The 23,309-nt window shown below is 39.3% G+C and overlaps 1 protein-coding gene across 6 annotated transcripts in view; it reads left to right on the top strand.

Annotated features, from left to right (window-relative positions):
• LOC141557342 (sodium-dependent lysophosphatidylcholine symporter 1-like) overlaps nt 1–20,502 on the top strand; it is a 46,097-nt gene extending 25,595 nt beyond the window's left edge. For all 6 annotated transcript variants that reach the window (XM_074292859.1, XM_074292858.1, XM_074292860.1 and 3 more), the window contains 9 exons: nt 295–373; nt 5,669–5,838; nt 8,027–8,117; nt 10,648–10,769; nt 11,529–11,612; nt 16,454–16,537; nt 17,935–18,047; nt 19,312–19,455; nt 20,197–20,502. In XM_074292859.1, coding sequence (XP_074148960.1) covers nt 295–373; nt 5,669–5,838; nt 8,027–8,117; nt 10,648–10,769; nt 11,529–11,612; nt 16,454–16,537; nt 17,935–18,047; nt 19,312–19,455; nt 20,197–20,377 — 1,068 coding nt within the window. In that variant the 3' untranslated portion in view covers nt 20,378–20,502. The remainder of the gene's footprint in view (nt 1–294; nt 374–5,668; nt 5,839–8,026; nt 8,118–10,647; nt 10,770–11,528; nt 11,613–16,453; nt 16,538–17,934; nt 18,048–19,311; nt 19,456–20,196) is intronic.
• Nucleotides 20,503–23,309: the final 2,807 nt, after the last annotated feature.

Below are 23,309 nucleotides of genomic sequence, written 5' to 3'. Positions count from 1 at the left end.
CAGCATTTTGAGATAAAGGGCAGACTTGTAAAGGGAAGGAAGCAAGGCAAAGATGAAAAAGTAGAGTGTAAAAAGCTGTCAGGACAGAAAGCAATTAATGGGTAAAATAAGCAAACAACCACTGGATAGCAGAGCAGCAGACTGAGCTCATTAATTGTATGCACACAGGCAGGAACATAGCCATTTTGTGTCTGCAAGTGTCTATTTGTGTTCTGGGGCCAGGGGAGGGAAACTGGGCAAGGGGCATAGGACAGAGTTAGAGATCTCAGTACCCATAGGACCTTGTCTCTGCAGTGCTACCACGTGCCATACACTTCAATGACCATGTTCCTGGGAGGAAGCCAGAGTGACCGAGACTCTGCCACTGCCTACAGTAAGTGCCAGCATCCCCACAAAGGGGATGGGGGTGGAGTGCATTTTTTCAGCTCTAGGATGGCCTTGAGCATCTCCTAGACAAGTGCTGACTGAGAGCCCCAGCATAGTCACAATGCTTCACCTGTGTTACACTTCTTCCTCAGTGGCTCCAGAGACTATAGTGACAGAATTTTACTACATCCTTTGCTTAAAGAAATAAAAAATTCGTATCCCCATTTTTCCATTACTAGAATTGATATCAAGAGAACTGGGTTCAAATCCATGCTGTAGGGCTATGTGACCTTGAGTAAATAGTCATTCTTCCCCTCCCAACCTCAGTTTTCCCATCTCTAAATTGGTGATGATGATATTTATATCAAATACCTCTAGTATGGTATTCTTGAGCAAATCACTCCATCTTGATAAACTTTTGTTTCCTCAGCTGTCAAATGGTGTATAATGCTGTTTGTCCTATCTGCTCCCCAAGGTTATAAAGAATAAATCTTATAAAGCTGAAGGCAGTAAGTCATTAATGACACGTCAAAAAATATCTTTCACCTGGGAAAATTGAGTTTCTAAGTATAAATAGAGATCTCTCCCTCTCTCTCTCTCTCTCTTTACATATATCTTAATTCTTACAACCCTTTGACAAAATCACTATTATTATGCCCAATTTACAAATGGAAAAAACTGAGATTCAAAGAGATTAAATGTCCTTCTAGGGTCACCAGTGACATGGTCAGATTTGTGTTTTAGGAAAATCACTTTTTTATCTGAATGGAGTGGGAAGAAACTTGTGGCAGACAAACTAACCAGCAGGCTATATAATAGTCCATTCATTAAGGCAAATAATATAGATGGAAAGAAAAGTAGACCCAAGACAAAGTCCTGGGTTAGTTACTACTACCCAGTTAGCAGACATGACATAGATGAAGATTGGGCAAAGGAGACTGAGAGGAAGCAGAGAGCCAGGTAATGGAAGAACCAGGAGATAGGAGTGTACAGAAAACCTACAGAGAAGGAAGTATCAAGAACGTGATCAGCAAGATTAAAGTCTGCATACAGGTTCACAAGGAAGGGGATTGAGAAAAGGCCATTGGATTAGACAATTAAGAAATTATTAGTAATTTTGGAGAAAACAATTGGAGTAAGAGGAGAGGAAATGTCAGCCTTATTACAGATGGCCTTCTAAAGAGTTTAGCCACAAAAGGCACAAGGTATGTAGGATGATATGTAGTAGAGATGGAAAGATTCAAAAGAACATTTTAAGCATAGATAGGGGAGACATGAGTATGTTTATGAGCAATAAAGATTAATAGACAGGGAGAAATAGAAGAAAAGTTGAGAGTGGGGATTATAGGTAAAATTCTGCTAGAATAAATACTAATATTGATAGAAAAGTGTAGCGACTGCGTTAGTACCCTGGGTACCTTAGAATCAGCCGGAGTCAGGATAAGCAAAAGTCTTTATTCTTGGTCTTTAGCAGTAGAAGTGAAGAAAGCGGACTCGTAGGATCTCTGCGACCTCACCTCTTCATTTCTCTTGCAGAAGTGACCCTGGCTAGTCTCACTCCACCTCCTACTCCCTCCCACAATTCTCTGTATTCACCAAACAATTGGGCCAGCACAGGAAAGTGGGAAGGGCCATTTTCCAAGCATATTCCTATAGAATATTGTCCAACCAGTAATTAGCCTCAAGTGCTCAATTGTCCCACCCCAGTGCATTGACTCAAGAGTTTCAGCCCTTTACAGAAAAGCCCATAAACCAAAGGGAATAAGCCATTTTATATGTATTTATTGGGATTGGGATCACTTATGCACATGAAGGGATTTGTTAAGACAAATCCTTGACAAGGAAAAGGGTCACTTCTCCATGTGAGACAGAGGAGATGGTGGCAGGAGCATCAAGTGACTTGAGATGAAGAGTAGAAAAGAAGGAATTTTCAGTGAATGGCCCAGTTTTTTTTTTTTGTTTTGTTTTTGTTTTTTTTTTCACTAAATACAAGATAATGTTCTCAGCTAAGAGGGTAGAGAGGGGGAGCCGTGGAGGTATATGAAGGAATGGAAAGGTTTCTAAGAGCTGCTGTGAAAATTAGGCTAGTCCATCTATACAGAGAAGATAGGTGGATCACAACATAGAATTTTCACTCTTTTTGTTGTGGTTTGCTTGAATTTTATTTTCTTTCTTTTTTTTTTTACTTTTTGATCTGATTTTTCTTGTGCAGCAAGATAATTGTATAAACATGTATGATTTTATTGGATTTAACATATATTTTTACCAAGTTTAACATATATTGGATTACTTGCCATCTGGGGAGGGGGTGGAGGGAAAGAGGGATAAATGGGAATCCAAGATTTTTCAAGGGTCAATGTTGAAAAATTATCCATGCATATGTTTTGAAAATAAAAACCTTTATTTAAAAAATGTTGAATATGATAAATAAAAAAAAAAAAAGTAGGCTAGTTAATTAGGGAGGATTGCCTTACAGCAAGAAGGGCCCAGTTCATAATTTTCTCCAGTTTTATTTAGCAGCACATGTGTAGGAACAAGGGCAGCATATGCTGGGAATGACCTGAGCTTTAGATGTGGCGGGGCACAATTGATAAAGGGGATGACTAAGAAGAAAAAAGTACATAGTTGAACTGGTTGATCAAAAGTTCAAGATGGGGAAGGGAGGGAAGTGTAGCTAGTGCAGAGGTGATGGCTTAGGAGTGATCTGAGAGGTCAGGGGATGGACAGTCACAGTACAATTAGGATTTGGGGTGGTAAGGTAAAGGGAGAGGTAGATTGTGAGCATATGAGAGAATTCCAAAGTTGGAGCGTGCATTTGTGGTCGTGCATTTGCGGGTGATTAAAGGTCTGACCATCTCTATGTGTGGCTGAGGTGGTATGGAGAAGGTGGCCATGGCAAATGAGAAACCTGAGGGACTCTAAGGAAAAGGTATTTGAAAAAGTATTATTATGTATGTTATATAAGGATAGGAGTCGGGGGTGGGGAGGAAGACTGTGAGTCAGGCACTGAACTCATTGAGAAAGAAAGGGGAGGGAGCATCCTTGAGTTCTATAGACAACAGTCCAAAGTAAAATTTAAACTCAGATTTGCCCAACCCTCTTTCCACTGCACTACCTAGCTGCCTAGAATGGAAATACTGTCTTCTGCTTCCCTTGGGGATTACTACAAATCAGAATTATAGACTCAGAGAACCTTAGATCTTAAAGGACCCTTAGAGCAATGTCCAAGCTGGAGAACTTTAGAACATGGAATGTTAGAGCTGGAATGGACCTTAGAACACAGTAGAATTGAAAGGGACCTGAGAATATAGGCCAAGCTGTCAGCTACCTCATTTTATAGATAGCAAATTAATTGTCTAAAATAACACAGCAAGTAAATGGCAGAGCTAGAATTAGAACTCAGCTCTCTTGACTTTCGGCCAAGGGTTTTTTACTAGATGAAGAAGATTCTACAGAGCGATGGAGTTAATGAGTCTGTTCCAAGTCTCCCATCACTTTGGCAGAAGTGTCTATGGGTAAAGGAACTTATATATAGCCTGTGATTCTGTTGATAGATCAAGTGGGATGAAATAAAATTTTAGGCTGACAGCAAGGCTCCCACGTCTCCCAGACCCACTTATAGTTTTGAACAAAGAAAACACAAATTCTTTGAGAGTCTGAGTTACAGTCAGAGGGCTTCCTGGAGCACAACAGTGACTCACAACTACCTCACCTGAGCCAAGGGCTATGCAGCCTCCATAGAGCTGAGTGTGAGTCATGGAAACCCACACACTCCACAGATTCCATCTGTCTGATGGTTTGGCAGTACCATCCCCACACTCCACCTCAAATCCAGAGCCACCAACCATTCCTCGGAGCTTATCCCTTACCCACTGCACTTACAGAATCACAATGTCAGAGCTGGGAGAATCCATTGGACATAGAATGTCAGAACTGGAAGGGACCTAGGAATATAGAATGTTAGAACTGGAAGGGACCTTAGAATATATAATTTCAGGGATAGAAGGACCCTTCAGACATAGAATGTCAGAGCTAGAAGAGACCTTAGACCATAAATGTCAGAGCTAGGAGAAGTCTTAAACAGACAATGTTAGAGCTAGAGGGGATCTTAAAATGTAAAATGTCAGAACTTGAAGGGACCTTAGAACATAGAATATCAAAATTGGAAGGGACTTTAGATTATGGGATTTCAGGGATCTTCAAACATAGAGTGTCATAGTTGGAAGGGTTTATTCAGTACAGGACAGTATCTATAAAATGAAGAGTTTGACCTTTGATTCTTGACAGCTTTTGACATTGAAAGTAACATTCCTTCATCAATTTAAAGTCCCTCCATTCTATGCAGAGGTGGGAGATTATGGGAGTGAAATATAGTATATGCTACTAGACTCTTTTTCAGTCTTTATTACAAGAGAATGGTTCTCTGGGTAGCAAGCAGTATATAAAACCAAAAGAAAGCAGCAATATTTTATTTTTAAAGAGAAAAAGTTGATTGGAGCACTTAGAAGTCAAATAATCTGCCCGGGAAATACTATGAAATCATGTACCTCATTTAATTTTTAAGATAACCCTGGAAAAGAAACAGAGCCAGAATTATCGTGACAGCTTTACAGATTTAAGAAATAACAGCAACAACCACAAACCCAATAACAAAATGAAAAACTGAGGCCCTGAGATGGGAATTGGCTTGTTAAAAGTCACATGACTGATGAAGTGGCAAACCTGGTACTGTATCCAAGTTCCATGTACAGTGCTGTCTATCTGGTATCAGGGTATGGAATCCAATCTCATCTTTGCCGCTAAAGCATCTTAAAGGAAGGATATTGCCAGACCCGACCTTCTTGCCTTCTCTCACTGCTCCTGAGTTGTTGACCTTTTCTCCCTCCTTCCTCTAACCTGGCCCATTTCTCAGCCATCTTCACATTCCCAGATGGCTTTCCCCATTCCAGACTGCAGGTCTGAGTTGGTGCTTCTGCCAGATCCTACTTGTTTCATTCTTGAGAGTAGGTCTATTTTTACCTCCCTTGAGAATGCACCCAGAGTTTTGACTCATAAGAGAATTGTGGGGAAGGGGACAGTTCTTGCTTTTCTCTCTCGTTTGGAAAGAAGTTAGGTGATATTATGGCAAAAGTCCTTTCCAGCTCTAAATCATATGCCTTCATTCCTAAATCAAGCAGGAAGTTTAGAAAGGACCTAAGGCTGGGGCTCATTCACTTAGAAGCATGAAGAGGGAGATTTGTTTAAATGGGTTTGGGCAAGGAAACTATTTTGGGCCCCATTAACTGGTGTCTCCCACCCATAGGGATGGCGATGGAGATTGTGAGTACCCTCGTTGGCAGTGGCCTCCAGGGGCTGATTGTGAGCAAATATCACGCCAACATAATTTCCAACTGCCAGGGACTCAATGGATCCCTGTCTAATGAAACTGTGAGCAACTACACTTTCCCATCAACCGAAACCTTGAAAAACGCAGTAAGTACATGTGACCTACTTCCCAACAATGAGGAGGTGGACCCAGATTATAGCATTAGACATATTTTCATGCACTGTCAATGTGAGAATGTGTTTTTGTTTGGCTATGCATTTTTCATATGACTTTTGTTTTTCTTTCAATGTTTGCATGTTGAGGTAAGGAAGAGATAAACGGTACAGTTGCCAAAATGAAAAAAGAAAGAAAAAGAAAAGTAATTTTTTTAAAGGTCCATTGAGTCATTTTTTTAAATGCACAGGAAAGAATAGAAGGAAGGTCAGTAGGAAGACCAAGACAAGCTTTGAAAATAACACATTGGATTCGTTTTATACTATGAAGCCATCTGTGGTCAGATTCATGACTGCATGTGCAATTCTCTTTTTCTGTTCTGATTTGTCTTTGAAGATGTTCATCTTATTTAGGGTTTGTTAAGTTCAAAATTTTAAAGAAACTTCCCAAAAAAACCTATTGTGAGTAGTCAGTAAGCAGTGGCCAGTTTTAATCCTTCCACTGTTCTGATGGCTGACAACCAGACATCAATTCCAGAGCCTCTTGGGACTGACAAATTCTTTCTTTTGGAGGCTCAGTCCTGTACTTCATTATAACAGAAGTTACCAATGTAGACCAGACTCAGTCTCTGCCCTGAAGAGAGTTAACTTTCTGGCTAGGGAAATAATGTACATACAGACAATAATATACATACTTTGCCTCAGTTTCCTTATCTGTAAAATGGGGATAAAATAGCATCTACTTCCTAAGGTGGTTGTAAGGATCAATTGAAATAATAATTATAAAGTACTTAACACAATGAGATACTCCAGTGTTACATAAAGCTTAACTGTTACCATTTCTATTTATGGGAGAATAATTAAAGAAGATGAGCATGGGTAAGTGAGAAGATAGAAAGAATATTGGGCCAAGAGTCAGAAGATCTGGATTTGAATCCAGAGCTTATCCCAACGGCCCGTGTTGGGGAAAATTCTTTACTCGTTCTGGACTTAAGTTTCCTCTTCCATAAGATCTCTTCCAATTTTGCATTTTTCATAGTTAGAACCATTCGGCTTCTGGGCCCTGAAGTTGTTCCTTCTACCTCTCAAATTCTGTTTTCTGTTCTGAGGCATAATTCACCTATGATAGAGATTCTGTATTCCAAGTACCCTTATAGTTCAGGCATTCAGTGTTCTGTTCTTATTCCAAAGTGTTTTCCTGTTCTCACTTTTTTTTTTTTCCTCCTCCCCCCCCCCCCAGGCTGGGGTTAAGTGACTTGCCCAGGGTCACACAGCTAGGAAGTGCTAAGTGTCTGAGACCACATTTGAACTCGGATCCTCCTGAATTCAGGGCTGGTGCTCTATCCACTGCACCACCTAGCTGCCCCCTGTTCTCACTTTTAATGATTCTTTGATGACATATGGTAGTTGGCATGTTATAGAATAGTACAAGTATTCCATTTTACAATTAAGGAAACACATGCTTATAGGAGCTGTAGTGATTTTCACATGGTCACAGGCAGGTCTCAAGTCTTTGGATTTCAGGTTCTAAGTATCCTGTATGTCTGGTCTTATCAGGAAAAGTCTTTTATCAGAGTTTAGATTGGATCTGTCCAGTGAAAGATGAGTTAAATTGTTCCACAAGAAATGATAAATGATAAGCAGGCCAATTTCAGAAAAACCTGGAAAGAATTGCTCCTTAGTGAAGTGAACAGTACCAGGAAAGCACTGCACATGGTAACAGCAAGATTGTACAGATAACTAAAATCGACTTAGTTCTTCTCAGCAATATAATGATCTCAGACAGGTCTAAAAAAGTCATGATGTAAAATGCTACCCACATCCAGAGAAAGAACTATGGAGGCTGATCGCAGATTAAAGCTTACTATTTTCACTTTTTTTTTTCTTTCTTGTGGTTTTCACATTTGTTCTGATTCTTCTTTCCCAACATAAACAAAACTTTTTTAAAAGATGAGTTAAGATAAGTGGATAGCTGAGAAGGAGAAATTACAGGGTTGGTGATCAGGGAAGGCTGTACTTGAAGTGACACACACACACAGATTAGAAAAGATAAAGGTGACAGTAAAAACAGTAGGAAAAGTGGTGAACACAGCATGAGCAAAAATGAGCATTAGGGACAAATTTGGTGCCTGGAAGAGCAGTGAAGAGTGCCCACTGACAGATGTCTCTCCTTATTCTGCAGCGAGCATCGTATCTGATAGCAGCATTGGTCATCAGTTCCCTCTACTGCTTGTCCTGTGCCATCCTTGTCCTTGGAGTGCAAGAGCAGCATGGTGAGAGCATTGGGGAGGTCTGGCCATGGCCAGCTGGAAGGTGTGCAACACTGGTTATGCGATTTGGGGCAAATCACAACCTCTCTTTTCCTCCTTAGCAAAAGGAGGAAGCAGGACTAATGACCACTAAGATCTATTTCTGACCTAAGCTTCCTGAACCCTAATCCAGAGTTTTTCCCCCCTACTTCTCACTTGCTTGCTTTATGTCATGGGACACAGGCTTCAGAGCACCGTGGGACCTCCTAGCCTCCCAGAGGCTAATCTGGCCTGACCCTAGGCAGAGTCCACACCTAGGCCCCAAATGTGAAACAGACAAGATTTGCCTCTTGGTTCTCTATTGTCCCGACCGTGGTAAATCCCCATCTCTCTCCAAGTTCCCTTTCTTTCAGGCTTCAGAAACTATAGATTGCCTCTCCCTCCATGGCCAAGAATGAATATTAATTCACTTACTGATAGGGAATTAAGAATCCTCTTCCAGGAAAGTTTGCATTTTAGTAGGAATTAAAACTTTTAACCAAAGGGGTGGATCCCCAGCAATCTGACATGAGATACTCCAGTGGACCCTAAAGGCCAAAATTCCCTTTTAAGTATAAGTGAGCCAGTGGTTCCTGAAACCTACTAGTACTCCAAGCATAGAAACGTCTGGGTGACCCAGGTAAGTGAAGCCAAAACCAACAGGTCCTGATCATCCCCTCCAGAGTGTAGAAAATGGGAGGAAGCTGGCCCCAGAACAAAGTCCCAAATCAGGAACTGAGGCTGGAGCTGTGACTCAACAGAAGATGGGAGCATTCTGAAGAACCATGTAAGCCAGTGAAGGGTGGTATTGAGAGGGAGAAGGAAGAATTTTCCCAAAACCCCCTATTATTATGCCCCTAAGTTCCTAGTTTTGTTTGGGGTTTTCTTACTGACCCCTATTGTTCCTTGGCCATCTGATAAGGTCTTGTGGCAGAAACTGTCCACTTGAAAAAATTTAATGCAATTCCACAAATCTTTAATTATCAAATGGCACTCAAATGAATTACATGACATGGGAGATGCTGCCAAAAGACCCCCCACTGACATAGCTGCATCAAAGAAGGCACTGTGCTCTGAGCAAAGCAGAATTGTAGTAAGCCAAGTGAGATCACAAATTTAGAGAATCCACCCCAAACGTTTACATGGACTATTTGTGCCTGATCTGTAGAACATTCTGAGGTCACATTCATTTGATCTGCCACAGTCAGATGCACTGTAATTCAATCCTAATATACTGGTGTCATTGTGATCCTCTTTGAGAACGAAGAACAACAACCAACCATTAAATGGCAGGTGTGTGCAGCGGCTCTATGTTGATTATTAGGGGGAAAATGTTAGTAAAGGGATATTGCCTCTGCTTTCAAGGAGCCTGAAGTTAAATAGAGACATCAACAAATATAGAAATAAATGATATAAGATAGGAGCAGCTATGTGGCACAGTGAATAAGGTGCCAGATCTAGAGTCAGGAGAGCCTGAGTTAAAATATGATCTCAGATATTTATTGTGTGACTCTGGGCAAGTCACTTAACCCTGTTTGCCTCAGTTTTCTCATCTGTAAAATGATCTAGAGAAGGAAATTGCAAACTCCTCTAGTATCTTTGCCAAGAAAATTTCATATAGGATCATGAAGAGTTGGACATGACTGAACAATAATAATAACAAAATATTACTGTATTGGTCAACCTGCCATCTGGGGGAAGAAAGGGGAAAGTTGAAACAAAGATTTTGCAATTGTCAATGATGGAAAATTACCTATGCATAAAATTTTTGTAAAAAATAAATAAAATTTTTAAAAATAACAAAATGTTACAAGATCAGATGCAATCAGGCTAAAGAAGAAATGTAGATTAAAGGCTGTAAGAAATTTGCAAGAAGGTTTTTTAGTTTCCTACTCTAATTTGAGCTGAATAGCTCTCTGAGCCCTTGTCCTCCTGGATTGTCAATCCCTAGGTTTTCACTCTTAGAAATTTCTTCCCTTCTATATTATTCTATTCTAGCTTCACTTAGTTTTTCACTAACTAATTCCTGCTTCTTTTCCTCTTATTTGCTATTTTCTCCTACCTTCTTCCCTTCCTCTCCCATCCTCCCAGACTTCTGGGTCCCATGACTTTTAGTGGGGTGACCATATCTTCTTCTTTCCCCACCATCAGTCATTTTTTTTAGAATGTTAGTTAAGAAGTTCTTGGAGACTCTATAATTAAAAGAAATATTTAAGTGCCTAGTAAGCACTAAAAGCTGGGGGGAGAGGGAATAAAAAATTACATAGGCCCTAACTTTAAAGTCTATAATAGTGAGTCACAACCCACACACAGACAAATAGGTACAAAACAAGATAGAATGTGAGCAAGCAAAGGAGAGGTCCAGAAAAAAAAAATTTAGGGAACAGCAAACTCACAGGTAAACTCAATGGGAAAAACTAGCAACTCCCTGGTTACAGAAGGCCCCTAGTGCCTATGACTACAAAAAGTCAGCCTATGGCATGATCAGCCCCTCACCTGACTCCTTCCATTGCAGGGCCATCTGGGAAACAGGACCAGTCCAGACTCCCATTTATTCACAGTCTGTTCATCATCATGAGCCACAGGACCTACATGATCCTCCTAAGTGGATTCCTCTTTGTCTCCATGGCATTTCAGGTAAAAGGACAGAGTCTGCTGAGTTGGAGTCCTAGAGATTAGGAAGGGCTGACTCTAACTGAACCAGTAGTGGGGGGAATTTGAAAGAAGCCTTGGTATAGTGGCATTGGGTTTAGAGTCTGAAAACACTTGGTTCAGATCCTAGCTTTGCCAATGACCCCCTTATGGGTCTCTGGGACTTATCTTTTAGACGAGAAGGGGATTGGACTAGATTGTCTTGAGAGTCTAACATCTATGAATCCTGTATTGAATAGAGAAGGTTACAACTGAATCCTAGACCTCGATTCTGTTTTACTATCTGCCCCATCACACTCCATGCAGGCCACAGCTGGATTTCATTGTGCTATAGTGAGAAAAGCCCAGGAGACCTGAGTACTATTTCTCGTTAAGGCACTTTGTCACCATTGACAAATCACTTCTTTAAAATGAGAAACTGGACTAGATTTTGATAAAAACTAATAATGATACAGCAATTTAAGATGAATGAAGTATTTTCCTCATAACAGTCTTACCAGGTAGAATATTTTCTCCTCTGATTTTAGCAGGGGAAATTGAAGCTCAGAGTGATTTGCTGAGTCCAAATACTATGCCCTTTTCACTACATGATATTGCCATCTGAGTTTCTAATTCCTCTTCAGAGAATCTGTGGAATCCTTTGAGAAGGAGATCCAGCCAACCCTGCACACTTAACCTCCCCCATTAGCCCTCTAGCCCTGGAAGTAACTGGATCTCCCTGAAGACTGTCCTTCTTTCTCACAGATGGCCCAGGGGATCTTCGCCTTCTTCTTCACCCATGCCGCCGGTCTCTCAGAGTACTTCCAGTATCTGTTGCTCATCCTACTGGTACAAAGTTTTGTCATTTGGGGGAGAAGCTGGGTGGGCCAAATCCCCCATTGCCTGGATCCCAGTGAGGGATTTCTAGAAGAGTCTGGGCTTAGAAGGAGATTCACATGATCTCAGAGGACCTACTTTCAGCCATTCCTGGGGCCTCTCTGGGGTGTAATAACAACTGACATTTGTATTTCTCTTTAAAGTTGTCCAAGTATTTTGGGTACATTAGAGAAGTAGTGTGTGGTCTTTGAAAGTTACTGGTTTTATATAGCTATGGGAAAGGTCATATAGCAATACAGCTATCCCACATGTACACCAACAAAGATGTAAAAAAAGAACAAGTGAATGTTCAAGATAACCTAAAATAAACTACAGTAAGTGCCTTCACCCACTCTGAACTGCACAAAAAGACAGCCAGAAGCATTTCCACCAGGAAAACCAAAACTAATATAAGTAGGCAAGCTGAAAATTTAAGCCTCTAACCAGAGACATTCCAGGGGCACTTGAATGAATAAAAAAAAATTTATTAAGTGCTTACTGTGTGTAAAATACTAGGAATACAGATCTAAGAGTAAGACAGTCCCTGTATTTGAGGCCTGTAGCCTCTTTACTCAGGGGGCAAGAAGCCTAGAATAAGTAGATAAAGAAGTCCAAGGTGCCTTTGAATCCTACATCTCTACAACTGTGGATCAGGGACAAGAACAGGCAGAAGTCCACTCTGTAGCAGAGAAGAAGACTGGAATGCTTGGACAGGAAAATGCCCAGGAGGTCAGAAACTCACAGTAGTAGGAGCCTAGGTAAGTGAGGTCAGGATCAAACAGGGCACTATCATCCCAAATAAGAGGATACAGTACAGAGATGGAGTCTGACATAAGGCTGAGTATAATTCTAAAGGGGAAGGGGAAGAGTTTTAATAGAAGAGAAAAGCATTCCTGGTGAAAAGACCAGAGCTGCGCAAATACTTTGAAATGAAAACACAGGAGTCAAGAGAAACCTAGAAAGGTAAATCTATTTGAGTAATTGAAAGAGATTAAATGATGGTGAAATGCTTATATGACAGATAGTGATGTGTCCTTTCAGAACTCCAGTAGCTTCACTGGTTATTAAATAAGACAGATGGCTTGAAGGAGGTTGTGTTCTGTTTTGATGATTTTAAGAGAAGGAAAAAAGGGGAAGGAGATAGGAATATACTCGAAAAGAAATGAGAAAAGGGGAGATAGAACTTTTTCTTTCTCATAATTAGGATTCTTGAGAAGAATATGCAAACATGAAGGAAAGGAATAGAGAAAGTGGGTGTCACATGAATTTAATGTTTATCTAAGCCAGACAAAGGAGAGCTAAACTAAAAGACAAATATATACACAGAGAGAAATAAGCAGACAGGAAAGGAAGAGATGAGTGTGATTTATGGAGAGGGTAGAGTTAAAAAAAGGAATAAATCTTAACAAAAAAGGAAATAAGATAGAAATAAGAATTTTAATAGAATTTTAGAAATTATAGATCTCTGGAAGTTATTGAATAGGAACAGCAGGAATATATCTATTTCTCAACTTTGCATCCCACCCTTACAAAAACTGACCATGTGCTATCACATAAAAACCTCATAAACAAGTTAGCAAAAACTGACCATAAATGAAATAATAAAGAGCCTTTCAAGAAAAAAATTCAAATTTAGGTGGAGACTAAATCACTTAATGTCAAAGAATAGATCAAAAAATCACATAGAAACGAGATAATTTCATCAAAGAAAATGATGAGACAACATACTCAATCTTTTAGGATGTAGTCAAAAAAATCATTAAGGGAAACATTTAATCTCTACAAGCTTTTTATCAACAAAAGAATTTTGTCAACAAAAAATAATCAAGAAGTTGGTCATGCCACTAAAAAGAAAAAATTTAAAAAGCAACAAACAAATAACTAAAAATTTTGAAACTAAAAAAGATTAAATTGAAAGCAAAAAAAAATGAATTTATAAATAAAACTGGGAACTTTTTAAAAAGGCTACTACAAAATTAAGTATTTTTTTTTTAATAAAATTAAGTATTAACTAATCTGATTTTTTTTTTCTTTTGCTGAGGCAATTGGGGTTAAGTGATTTGCCCAGGGTCACACAGCTAGGAAGTGTTGTGTCTAAGACTAGATTTGAGCTCAAGTTCTCCTGACTTCAGAACTGGTGCTCTAATCCACCGCCCCACATAGTTGCCCCTAACTAATCTGATTTTTAAAAACAGATTAGAAAACAATATCAAAATACATACATATCAAAAATGAAAAAGCAGAATTCATAATAAATGAAGAGGAAATAGAAGAAATAATATCTAATTTCTATATTATTTGGCAAGAAAATGTTAAATGAGATGTAGAAATATTTACAAAATCACAAAACACCAGATTAATAGAACAAGAAATAGAGACTTTAAGTAACTCAATGTCAGTTTTTAAAAAGTTGAACAAGCTATAAATTAATTCCCAAAGGAAAAAAAAAAATAAAACCAGTACCAGATGGATTTAAAAGCAAATTCTATAAATATTCAAAAGACAATTAATTTCAATATTGCGTAAACTATTTGTAAAAACTGATACAATTCCTTCTGTGATCTTGTTACTTTAGAGAACTGAAAATTAAAACAAGTCTGAATTTCCACCTCACACCCATCAGATTTTCAAAAATGACAAAAAAGGAAAGTTAACAGTTGTTGAAGAGGATGTAGGAAATCAGGCAAATTAATATCCTGTTTATAGAGCTATAGATTGCTCCAGCCTTCCAAAAAGTAATTTGAAACTATCGCTCAAAAGTCACCAAAACATAAAATATGCCCTTAGACTTCTTAATATTACTACTAGGCATAAATCCCAAAGATATAAAGGGGAAAAGGACCCATCAGTAATATATGAGTATGTGTGTGTATGTGTTTATATATTTTAATATTTCTAGCAGGTCCCTCCACTGGAAAAGAACTGGAAACTAGAAACCCTATCAGTCTGGGACTGGGTAGATAATTTAGAATCCATGAATATAATGGAATATTATTAGGTCCTAAAAAATTCTAAAAGTGGTAGATTAAGAGAAACTTTGGAAGACTTATATTAGTTATATGAACTTATATGAATTAATAATAAAGTGAGTAGAGCCAGGAGAATAATTTACACATAATAGCAACATTGTAAAGGAAAAAATTACCTTGAAAGATTTAAGAACAATGATCAATGAAATGACCAATTGTGAATCTAGTGGATGGACGATATAATCTAACAACTGAGGTGACTAGAAGTGCAGAATGAAATAGACATTTCTGACATGGCCAATGTGTTTTAGGGAAAAAAATGTTTTTGCTTGACTCATGCTCATTTTGGATTTTTTTTTTTTTTTTTTTTTAGAAGGGAATGGGGAATAATGATACTGATGCCAGAAAAAAGAAGAGCAGTATTGAAATATTCCTTTAAATTCTGAAAACAGAAAGAAGTTCCTAGAAATATATAATCAAGCAGGATGTCTTTTAAACTAATGTGTTGGACATATATACCCCTAAAGAGGTACATTTTCATAACAGAAAGGAGTCAAAGAAAGTACACTGGACTTGACCTCAGGAGACCTGGATTTTGATCTTTGCTTTAACACTAGTTATAAATGAGCCTGGATTAACTGTTTCTTTCTGTGCCTCAATTTTATCTATTATGAAACTCAGATTATGATACAAAACCTACCCTATAAGGTTACTGTCAGAAAAGTTCTTTGTAAACTTTACATTGCTATAGAAATGTGAGTTTTTAATGCAGTTAGTTGTTTTTTAAAAATTCCAATTCTATTTATTTTCTATCCATCCTTGAAGACCCAGATTTAATGCTGCCTTCTTCATGAAATATTCCCTATTTTCATCCCTCCCAATCCTCTGTCTCCCAGCTGGAAATAATCCTTTAGTCATCTAACCTTTTAGAATTGTGTGCTCCTTTTCTATACTTATTATAGCCAAATTTGTATTATAATTGTCTGAGGAAAGCTGGGCTGGTCAGAGAAGACTTCCTGAAAGAAATGGGACTTGAAGGAACTATAAATTCTTGTTTTTCATGATAGATATCTTCTGTTTCAAAGGGAGAGTCTGGTATATCCCTGGTACTTTTTGTAATTGCTTGGGCCTTACCTGGTATCTACTTTATTTTCTCTCGTCCTCCTTTTCTCTCCCCTTTTTTTAAATTTAGCTATTAAGTGTAATGTTTCCATATATTTAATAAAAATCTTACATTCTAAATGTTAATATTAGTAAAAATAGCTGCATAGGTCTCCAAAGGTCTCCAATATTCTATTACTATAAACCTACAAAGAATAAAGGAATAGCCTCTCTCCTTTCTGTGTTTTTGTGACATGGTTCTTTTTTGGTTCTCTTCCTAGTACTTCCCTGGATCACCATCCATAGCATGTCATCTATCATTTTTCTTTTTCTTCTCCTTCTCCTCCAACTCCTCTATCTCTTTCTCCACCTCCTTCTTTGAAACATTTCTTTTTCTTCTTTCTTCCGTCCCCACTACTCACATCTCCATATGCCCTATACTCATCAGGCACACATAGGAAGGCATTTATTCATTGGCAGCTAAGACCTGAGCTAGTCTTCCATCCCTTATTTCTCCTCAAGACAACTAAGGTTCTCGTCTAAATTAACCTGGCATGTCAAAAGAAGTGCTGGACTGAGAATCAAGAGACCTGAGTTCTAATTCTAGCTTTTCTATATTAACTAAGTCACTCTGTAGCCTCATCTGTGATGTCCTGTTTTCTTAGGTCCCCTCCAGCGCTGACCACTCTTTTTCTGTTCCTAAGCACTAGTACTAATTCCTGCCCATTCTGCTTCCTCCCTCAGGTGGTAGCCTGCTTCACCATTCCATTCTGGCAATGGTTCCTGGTGAAGTTTGGGAAGAAAAATGCAGTTTTTGTTGGATATTCAGTAAGTCTGCCAGGCTTTCCTGGCTAATTTTTTTTATTCCACTAGAGCCTTACCTGCTGATCATCTTCAATGATACTTATAGCCAAAATTCCGACAAGGAGGTGGGAGCAAGAGTGGAGGGGCAAAGGGAGGGGAACATGCAGATTGTGGGGAAGGAAACAAAACTCAGCTGGCTTGCTGTGATCTGGTCCTTGAGCTCCGCCATTCCCGGAATCTTAATGGTTCAGGGACCCATCCTGTAGGGAGAACTTCTGCTTTCAGCCCAACAGGCTTATAAAGAATCAGCACTAGAGGAAGCTTTAAGAATTATCTAGTTCAATGTATACATATATTATATTTAATTTATACTTTAACATAGTTAACATGTATTGGTCAACCTGCCATCTAGGAGAGGGGGTGGGGGGAAGGAGGGGAAAAGTTGGAACAAAAAGTTTTGCAATTGTCAGTACTGTACCCATGCATATATCTTGTAAATAAAAAGCTATAATTTAAAAAAAGAATTATCTAGTTCAGATTCTTCAACTTGCCCAAGGTCACATGACAAATATGACAGAGCAAGAAGCAGCAGCTTTTTACTTCCTCTTTAGTCACGGGAAGAAAAATTTGGCTTAGGTAATAAGTTTATATTACCAAGGGCTATAATAACTCACATTTCTATGCTAAGTGCTAATAAAAGCACTTTCAGGTTTACAGAGGGCTATATAATTTTATCTTCACAATAGTCCTGGGAGACATTATCATTATTCCCATTTTATAGATGAGGAAACAGAGGCAGGGCTTGGTTAAATGACTTCCTAGGCTAGGGTTCACACAGCTAGTGTCTGAGGCTGGATTTGAACTCAGGATTTCCTCACTCAAGGCCCAGCTTTCTCTCTGCTGTATCCTTTAACAGTCTCAGCAATACTTCAGAGTGTGCAAAAATCCTCTTCCCATAAAAACCTCTGCAGAGCAGATAAAACATATAGTATTATCAGTGTTTTATATGTGAGGATATTGAAGCTCAGTAAACACACATCAAGACCTGGATTCAAACTCAAGACTTCTCATAAGTAAGGGACCTTAGACACCATAGAGTTGTAGAATCAGAACCCAAAGTTCATGTAGTTCATCTTCCTAATTTTACAGAGGAAAAGACTTATGTTGAGAGGTCAGCTAGGAAGTAAGCACCAAATAGAGCTGGGATCCCAACCCATCTTCTCTAGATAGAAACCCTTTCCTTTGTTCCACATTGCCTGCCGGGTAGTGTGTCTGTGCTGAAACCTGGTAGTAGAGGAGAGAAAAGTCTACAGCTCTTCCCACCCTCCCCTTTCCTCCCATTTTCTTTAGCACCTTTCCTTTGAATTCCCCTTTGCTGCCTCCTGACATTCTTTCCTACTCTACTGACTTTGATTCCCCAGCTCGCCATCCCAGCCTTCATTATTTTGGTTCAAGTGACAAACAGCTTCCTCATCTTTGCTTTCACCATGATCCTGATAGGCTGCAGCATAGCCGTGCTTTTCTTGTTGCCATGGTGAGTATGGGCTTCTGCCAAGACAGTTCCTAATCTTCAAAAGGAGATGGGGTGGCAGGAGGAAAGGACCAGAGAGTCCTGATCAGGGCTGGATTGAGAAAGGATTCATTGAAAATGAATTGAAAATGTCTGGGGTCACAAAACATTAGAGGTGGGAAAAGCTCTAAGAATTTAAAACAGCATACCAGAACAGGAAGAGACCCTAGAACATCGAATTAGAAGAGATCTTAAAGAGCATCTGGACTGAGAGTTCTTAACCTGAGATCCATAAATATTTTTATAGTTATATTTTTAAATTATTGGTTTCCTTTGTAGTCCAATGTATTTTATTTTAGGCATTCAAAACATTCTGAGGAGTCTACAGACTTTATCAGATTGCCAAAGGAGAAAAGATTAAGAATTGCTGGTCCAGACTGATCCCCTCATTTTTAAGGGAAGGAAATTGAGTCCCAAAACATCATGTGACTGGATTCAGGTAACATAGTTTCACCCTCAAAACACAAAAATATTGTTTGGGGCAGGAATTGGATATATAAGGAAGGATGCATTGCTAATTGGCCTCTAGAAGTCAGGTCTAAGGGCTATCTTTACCAGTAGTTAAGTCCAACCAGTTCTGACATCTTAAGACAATAGAAATATACCTAGGGCCTGGAGAGAGGGAAGATAACTGGGAAGGACCAATTACCATGGAAACAGTTATTGCTTCTAAGAGACCTATGTCACTTTAGCACTACTGTCTTCCTAAATTAAGGTTGCCACTTACCTCCTAATATAAGCCAGAGTAGACTCTGAGCTAGGAATCAGGAGAACTGGCTTCAGGGTCACAAAATCACTTTGTGACCCTCCTCTAAGACAGTTTCCTTATCTGTAATAGGAATTGGATTAAAGGAGGTGATCTCTGGGGTCCCTTCCATTGCCAACACTACATGTTTCTAAGTAATAGTGCCCAGGTGGGGAAACAGATGTGAGGGGCATAGCAACAACTGATGGCAGCATCCTAGTCTTCCACTCTTTCCATTCCTTTGAGGCAGGGGCAGAGAAGGATGGTCTGCCTTGCCAGACTTCTTTGGCATTACCTGAGTCAAAAATGTAGGACCAGTTGGGCAGGTAGCATAGGCTTTAGAAGGAGAAACGACCGTGGAACTCATCATTTTGAAGCAGATAAAATTAAGATCCAAAGAAGGAAAATGATTTGCTAGTAAATCACCTCACTAAGCAAGCAAAACATCTTCACTCCTTCAAGTCTTTGTTTTCCCTTGTATAGGTCCATGCTCCCAGACACCATAGACGATTTCCAAGTAAAGAACCCTACCTGCCATAACCTGGAAGCATTCTTCTACTCTTTCTTCATCTTTGTCAACAAGTTTGGAGGTGGTCTGGCCCTGGGGATCTCTACCATGTGTTTACAGTAGGATTTGCTTTACTCTTTGTGTTTGTGGTTGGTTGTAGAGGTTCTTTCTGGGAAGCAGTTGCTTTAGCATTCCCTCCACCCCCAGGAAGATGGCTACATTCAGTTAACAGGACCTGGAATCCCTGAGAATCCCAGAAACTTCTAAGGAGATTTACTAATTCACTTGTGACTTTTGGATATGAGGTTTCAGAGCTTTCCCCATAATAGATGAAAGATTTGGAGTGTTCCTAAAAGAAATGAAAAGTCTAACCTTTCCCAATGATGGCCCTGGGAGGTTATTACCATGGATGTGAAAGATCTGGCCCTATTAGTAAGGGTTAGTGTGTCCCTAAAAAAAAGTTTCAGGATGTTCCTTGAGGAAGGTAAGACCTGGGTTGTTCCTAAAGGTTACAATGTCTGGCCCAAACCACACTGTATGTTTTTATCCTGATAACAATTCAAAATGACCACGTGAGTGACCTTGAATGGGAAAACAAAGGAAAAAGATGTCATGAAAAAGAAAATGTAGCTACAGGTGGCACAGAGGGCTTTAGGAAAATGCTGGGATACAGGAGCATTATAACAAAACTCCAGTCTTGTTTTGGTGCTAATGGAGAGGAAAGGATTAATATGAGTTCTTACGTGCCATTTCTCCTCCCCTCCTACCCCAAAATTATTACCATGCACCCAGTAGGATAGAAACTGATCCATAGGAATAATCTTGGGCATAAAATTCTTAACTCTCCACTGTGTGTTTAGCTTTGCAGGCTACCATCCTGGGACCTGTGAGCCAAACCCTATGGTCATACTGGTTCTCCGAGTGCTCATGGCCCCTGTTCCCATCACCTTGTTAATCATCGGCCTGACTATCTTCTGCTTCTACCCCCTTGATGAAAAAAAGAAGAGAGAGATCAGAGCAAAGATGGAGGCAGCTAAGTGAGTCCCCAAGGCTCTCTGTAAAACAGAAGGAAGGGTCTGGTATCACCTTGGCAGTCTGGTGAAGTGGAAAGAAAATTTCCCTGGACTAGGAATGGGAAAAAAAGAAATAAAGCTCAATATATAATATTCAATAGCTTCTATTTCTAGAGTACTTTATAGTCTTCAAAACTTGTCAAGGAGACAGAAATACAGACTATTACAGATGGTGAAATTGAGGTCCAGAAACAGGAAATAACCTGTCCACAGTCATACAGCTAATAAATAATGGAGTCAGGTTTTAAACACAGGTTTCCTAACTGGAAGGCTAGAGCTCTTTATTCTGCGCCATGCTATCTTACCATACATGCTACAAATAGTTGCCATTCAAGAGAAAACATCTAATTCAATTCAGATTTGAGTGGTAGTAACATGAGAGTTTGGAGAAGAAAGAAAAAGAGCAATATGGACTGAGAAATCCTTGAGGGCTTCTCAGAATAAGTGGACTTTGCCATCTTCTTCAAAAAAAGCACTGAGGAGAAAGTTTTTCATCAGGCATCAAGACTGTAACCAACTTCTTCCTCCATTCATTCAATCAACAAACATTTATTAATTGCCATTTATGCATAGGATCCGGTACATAAATGAGAATTAATGTTTGTTAACAGGACCCTATGCTCAGTATTGCAAACACAAAAGAAAATAATTACTTTCACTCTTTGGCTTCTGTATTCCTGTATTCTCAAAGGTCTCCTCAAAGAATTTATCACCTGGGGAAAGACAAATACACAAGTAATAATGATAGGAGAAAGAGTAAGATTTAAGTATTGTTGGTGGTTCAGACACCCTCTAAGGAATTGGAATATGGAGAGGTTATTTCCATATTATTGGAGAGAAATAAAACAAAGACATCAGGAAAAGCATTTGATTTGACATCTGAGTTGAGCATTGGAAAAAAAAAAAAAAAAGTGAAATAGGAAGAATCCATTCCAGGCATGGAATATGATATGGGCAAAGGTACAGAGAGGGGATAGGATAGTACTTAAACCAGATATAAAGTACTTCAGTTAGAATTCAGAATATGTAAAAAGGAATACAGAGACTAGGTTGAAAAGGTTAGTTGAAGTCAGATTGTAGAGGGTCTTGAATACCAGAATTGAGTTTTCCTCCTTCATTCAGGGGGAGCTTTTGAAGATTTCTGAATAGAGCTATGAAAGGATTGTAATAGAGTGAGTGGAAGACCACTTGGGCAATTGGATGGAGGTCAACATAGAGTGGGAAGAGACTGAAAGCAACAAGATAGTTGGAAACAATTACAGTAATCTAGAGAAGCAGGGGGAAAGGATTATTATGGAGGAAATGAAAGGAGAAACTTGATTCAAAATATGAAGTAACAAGAGAAACGAGAATTTGGTATCTCTTTGGATTCAAGGGCCACCACCTTCTCTAAGACTGGAGGAAAGAAAAGTAGAATGAGAAAGGATGTTGATAATTAGTAAGAAAATGGGAAGGATCAAAGGTGACTTAAAGTCTGGATGAGTTTAAGGATGGAGGGGAGGTCCTTTGTAAATAGGAGAGAAATTGAGAAAGGAACAAGTTAGGAAATAGAGATGAGGTATTCAGATGTTTGCATTCAGTTCTTTTTTTTTCTTTCCTGAGACAATTGGAGTTAAGTAACTTGCCCAGGGTCACACAGCTAGGAAGTATTAAATCTGAGGTCAAGTTTGAACTCAGGTCCTCCTGACTTCAGGGCTGGTGCTCTATCCATTGTGCCATGTAGTTGCCCCATTCTTGAGTGCCAATGGAACACCCAGGCAGGAGCTATCTAGAGGAAGGAAGGGGAGGGAAGGGAAAGGGGAGAAAAGGGAAGGTCAAGGAAAAAAAGGAAAGGAAAAGGAAAAAGAGAGGAAGGAAGGAAGGGGAAAAGGGAGGAAGGAGAGGAGGGAAGAGCATTTACTAAGCACTTACTATGTGCCAGGCATTGTATTAAACACTTTAAAATATTATCTCATTTATTCCTCACAACAATTCTGGGACATGTTATTGTTATCTCCATTTTACAGTTGAAGAAACTGAGGCGAACAGAGTTAAGTGACTTGCCCAGGGTCACACAACTAATAAGTATCTCAGGTTGGATTTCAATTCAAATCTTCCTGACTCGAAGCTCAGCGCTCTATCCAATGTGAAAAGGGAAAAAGCATTTAACAATAAAGAGTTCTAGAAAAGGGTTTCAGTAGGAGGTAAGACCTGAGCTAACCGTGAAGGAAGATAGGGATTCTTGGATGCAGAACTGAGGAGGCAGCACATTCCAGACCTGTGGTATTCCCAACTCTGTGCAAAGAAATGGAGATAGGAGATGAATTGTTTGAATGTGGGAAATGACTAACAAGTCAATTTTTATCAGAAGGATGGTGCAGTCCACAATGTCAGTGACTGCCCAAAGATGGAAGAAAATTGAAAACATGAAAAAAGTACCTATTAAACTTGGTGACATGGAGAGAAGCATTTCACCATAGTGAAGGGATGGAAATCAAATTTTAGGGGCTTGAAAAGGGAATAGTGAGGAAGTGGAGGAATTTGGCAACAAAGGAAAAAGGGGGAAGACAATCAAAATGATTCAAGGAAAGGCATTGTTTAAAGCTAGAGTAGATCATCTAGGTGATGCAGTGACTAGAACTCAAGGCCTGGAATTAGAAAGACTCATCTTCATGAGTTCAATCAGGCCTCAGATACTTACTGGCTGTTTGCCCCTAAGCTAGTCACATAACCCAAGGCAAATTCACAGATTGGCCTTGTTCTAAAACACAACACACACACATCTACACTGAATCCATCACCTCTGTCAGGAGATGGCTAACATTCTATAATTAGTCCTTTGGACTGTGATTGATCAGAGTTAAGTCTTTTCAAAGGCATACTCACTAACATAGAGACTATCTCACATAAGGATGGTCCTC

This window comes from Sminthopsis crassicaudata, chromosome 2, assembly GCF_048593235.1.
Source record: "Sminthopsis crassicaudata isolate SCR6 chromosome 2, ASM4859323v1, whole genome shotgun sequence".
In the NCBI taxonomy this organism is placed as follows: Eukaryota; Metazoa; Chordata; class Mammalia; order Dasyuromorphia; family Dasyuridae; genus Sminthopsis; species Sminthopsis crassicaudata.
This window is presented reverse-complemented; position numbering and strand designations above follow the sequence as displayed.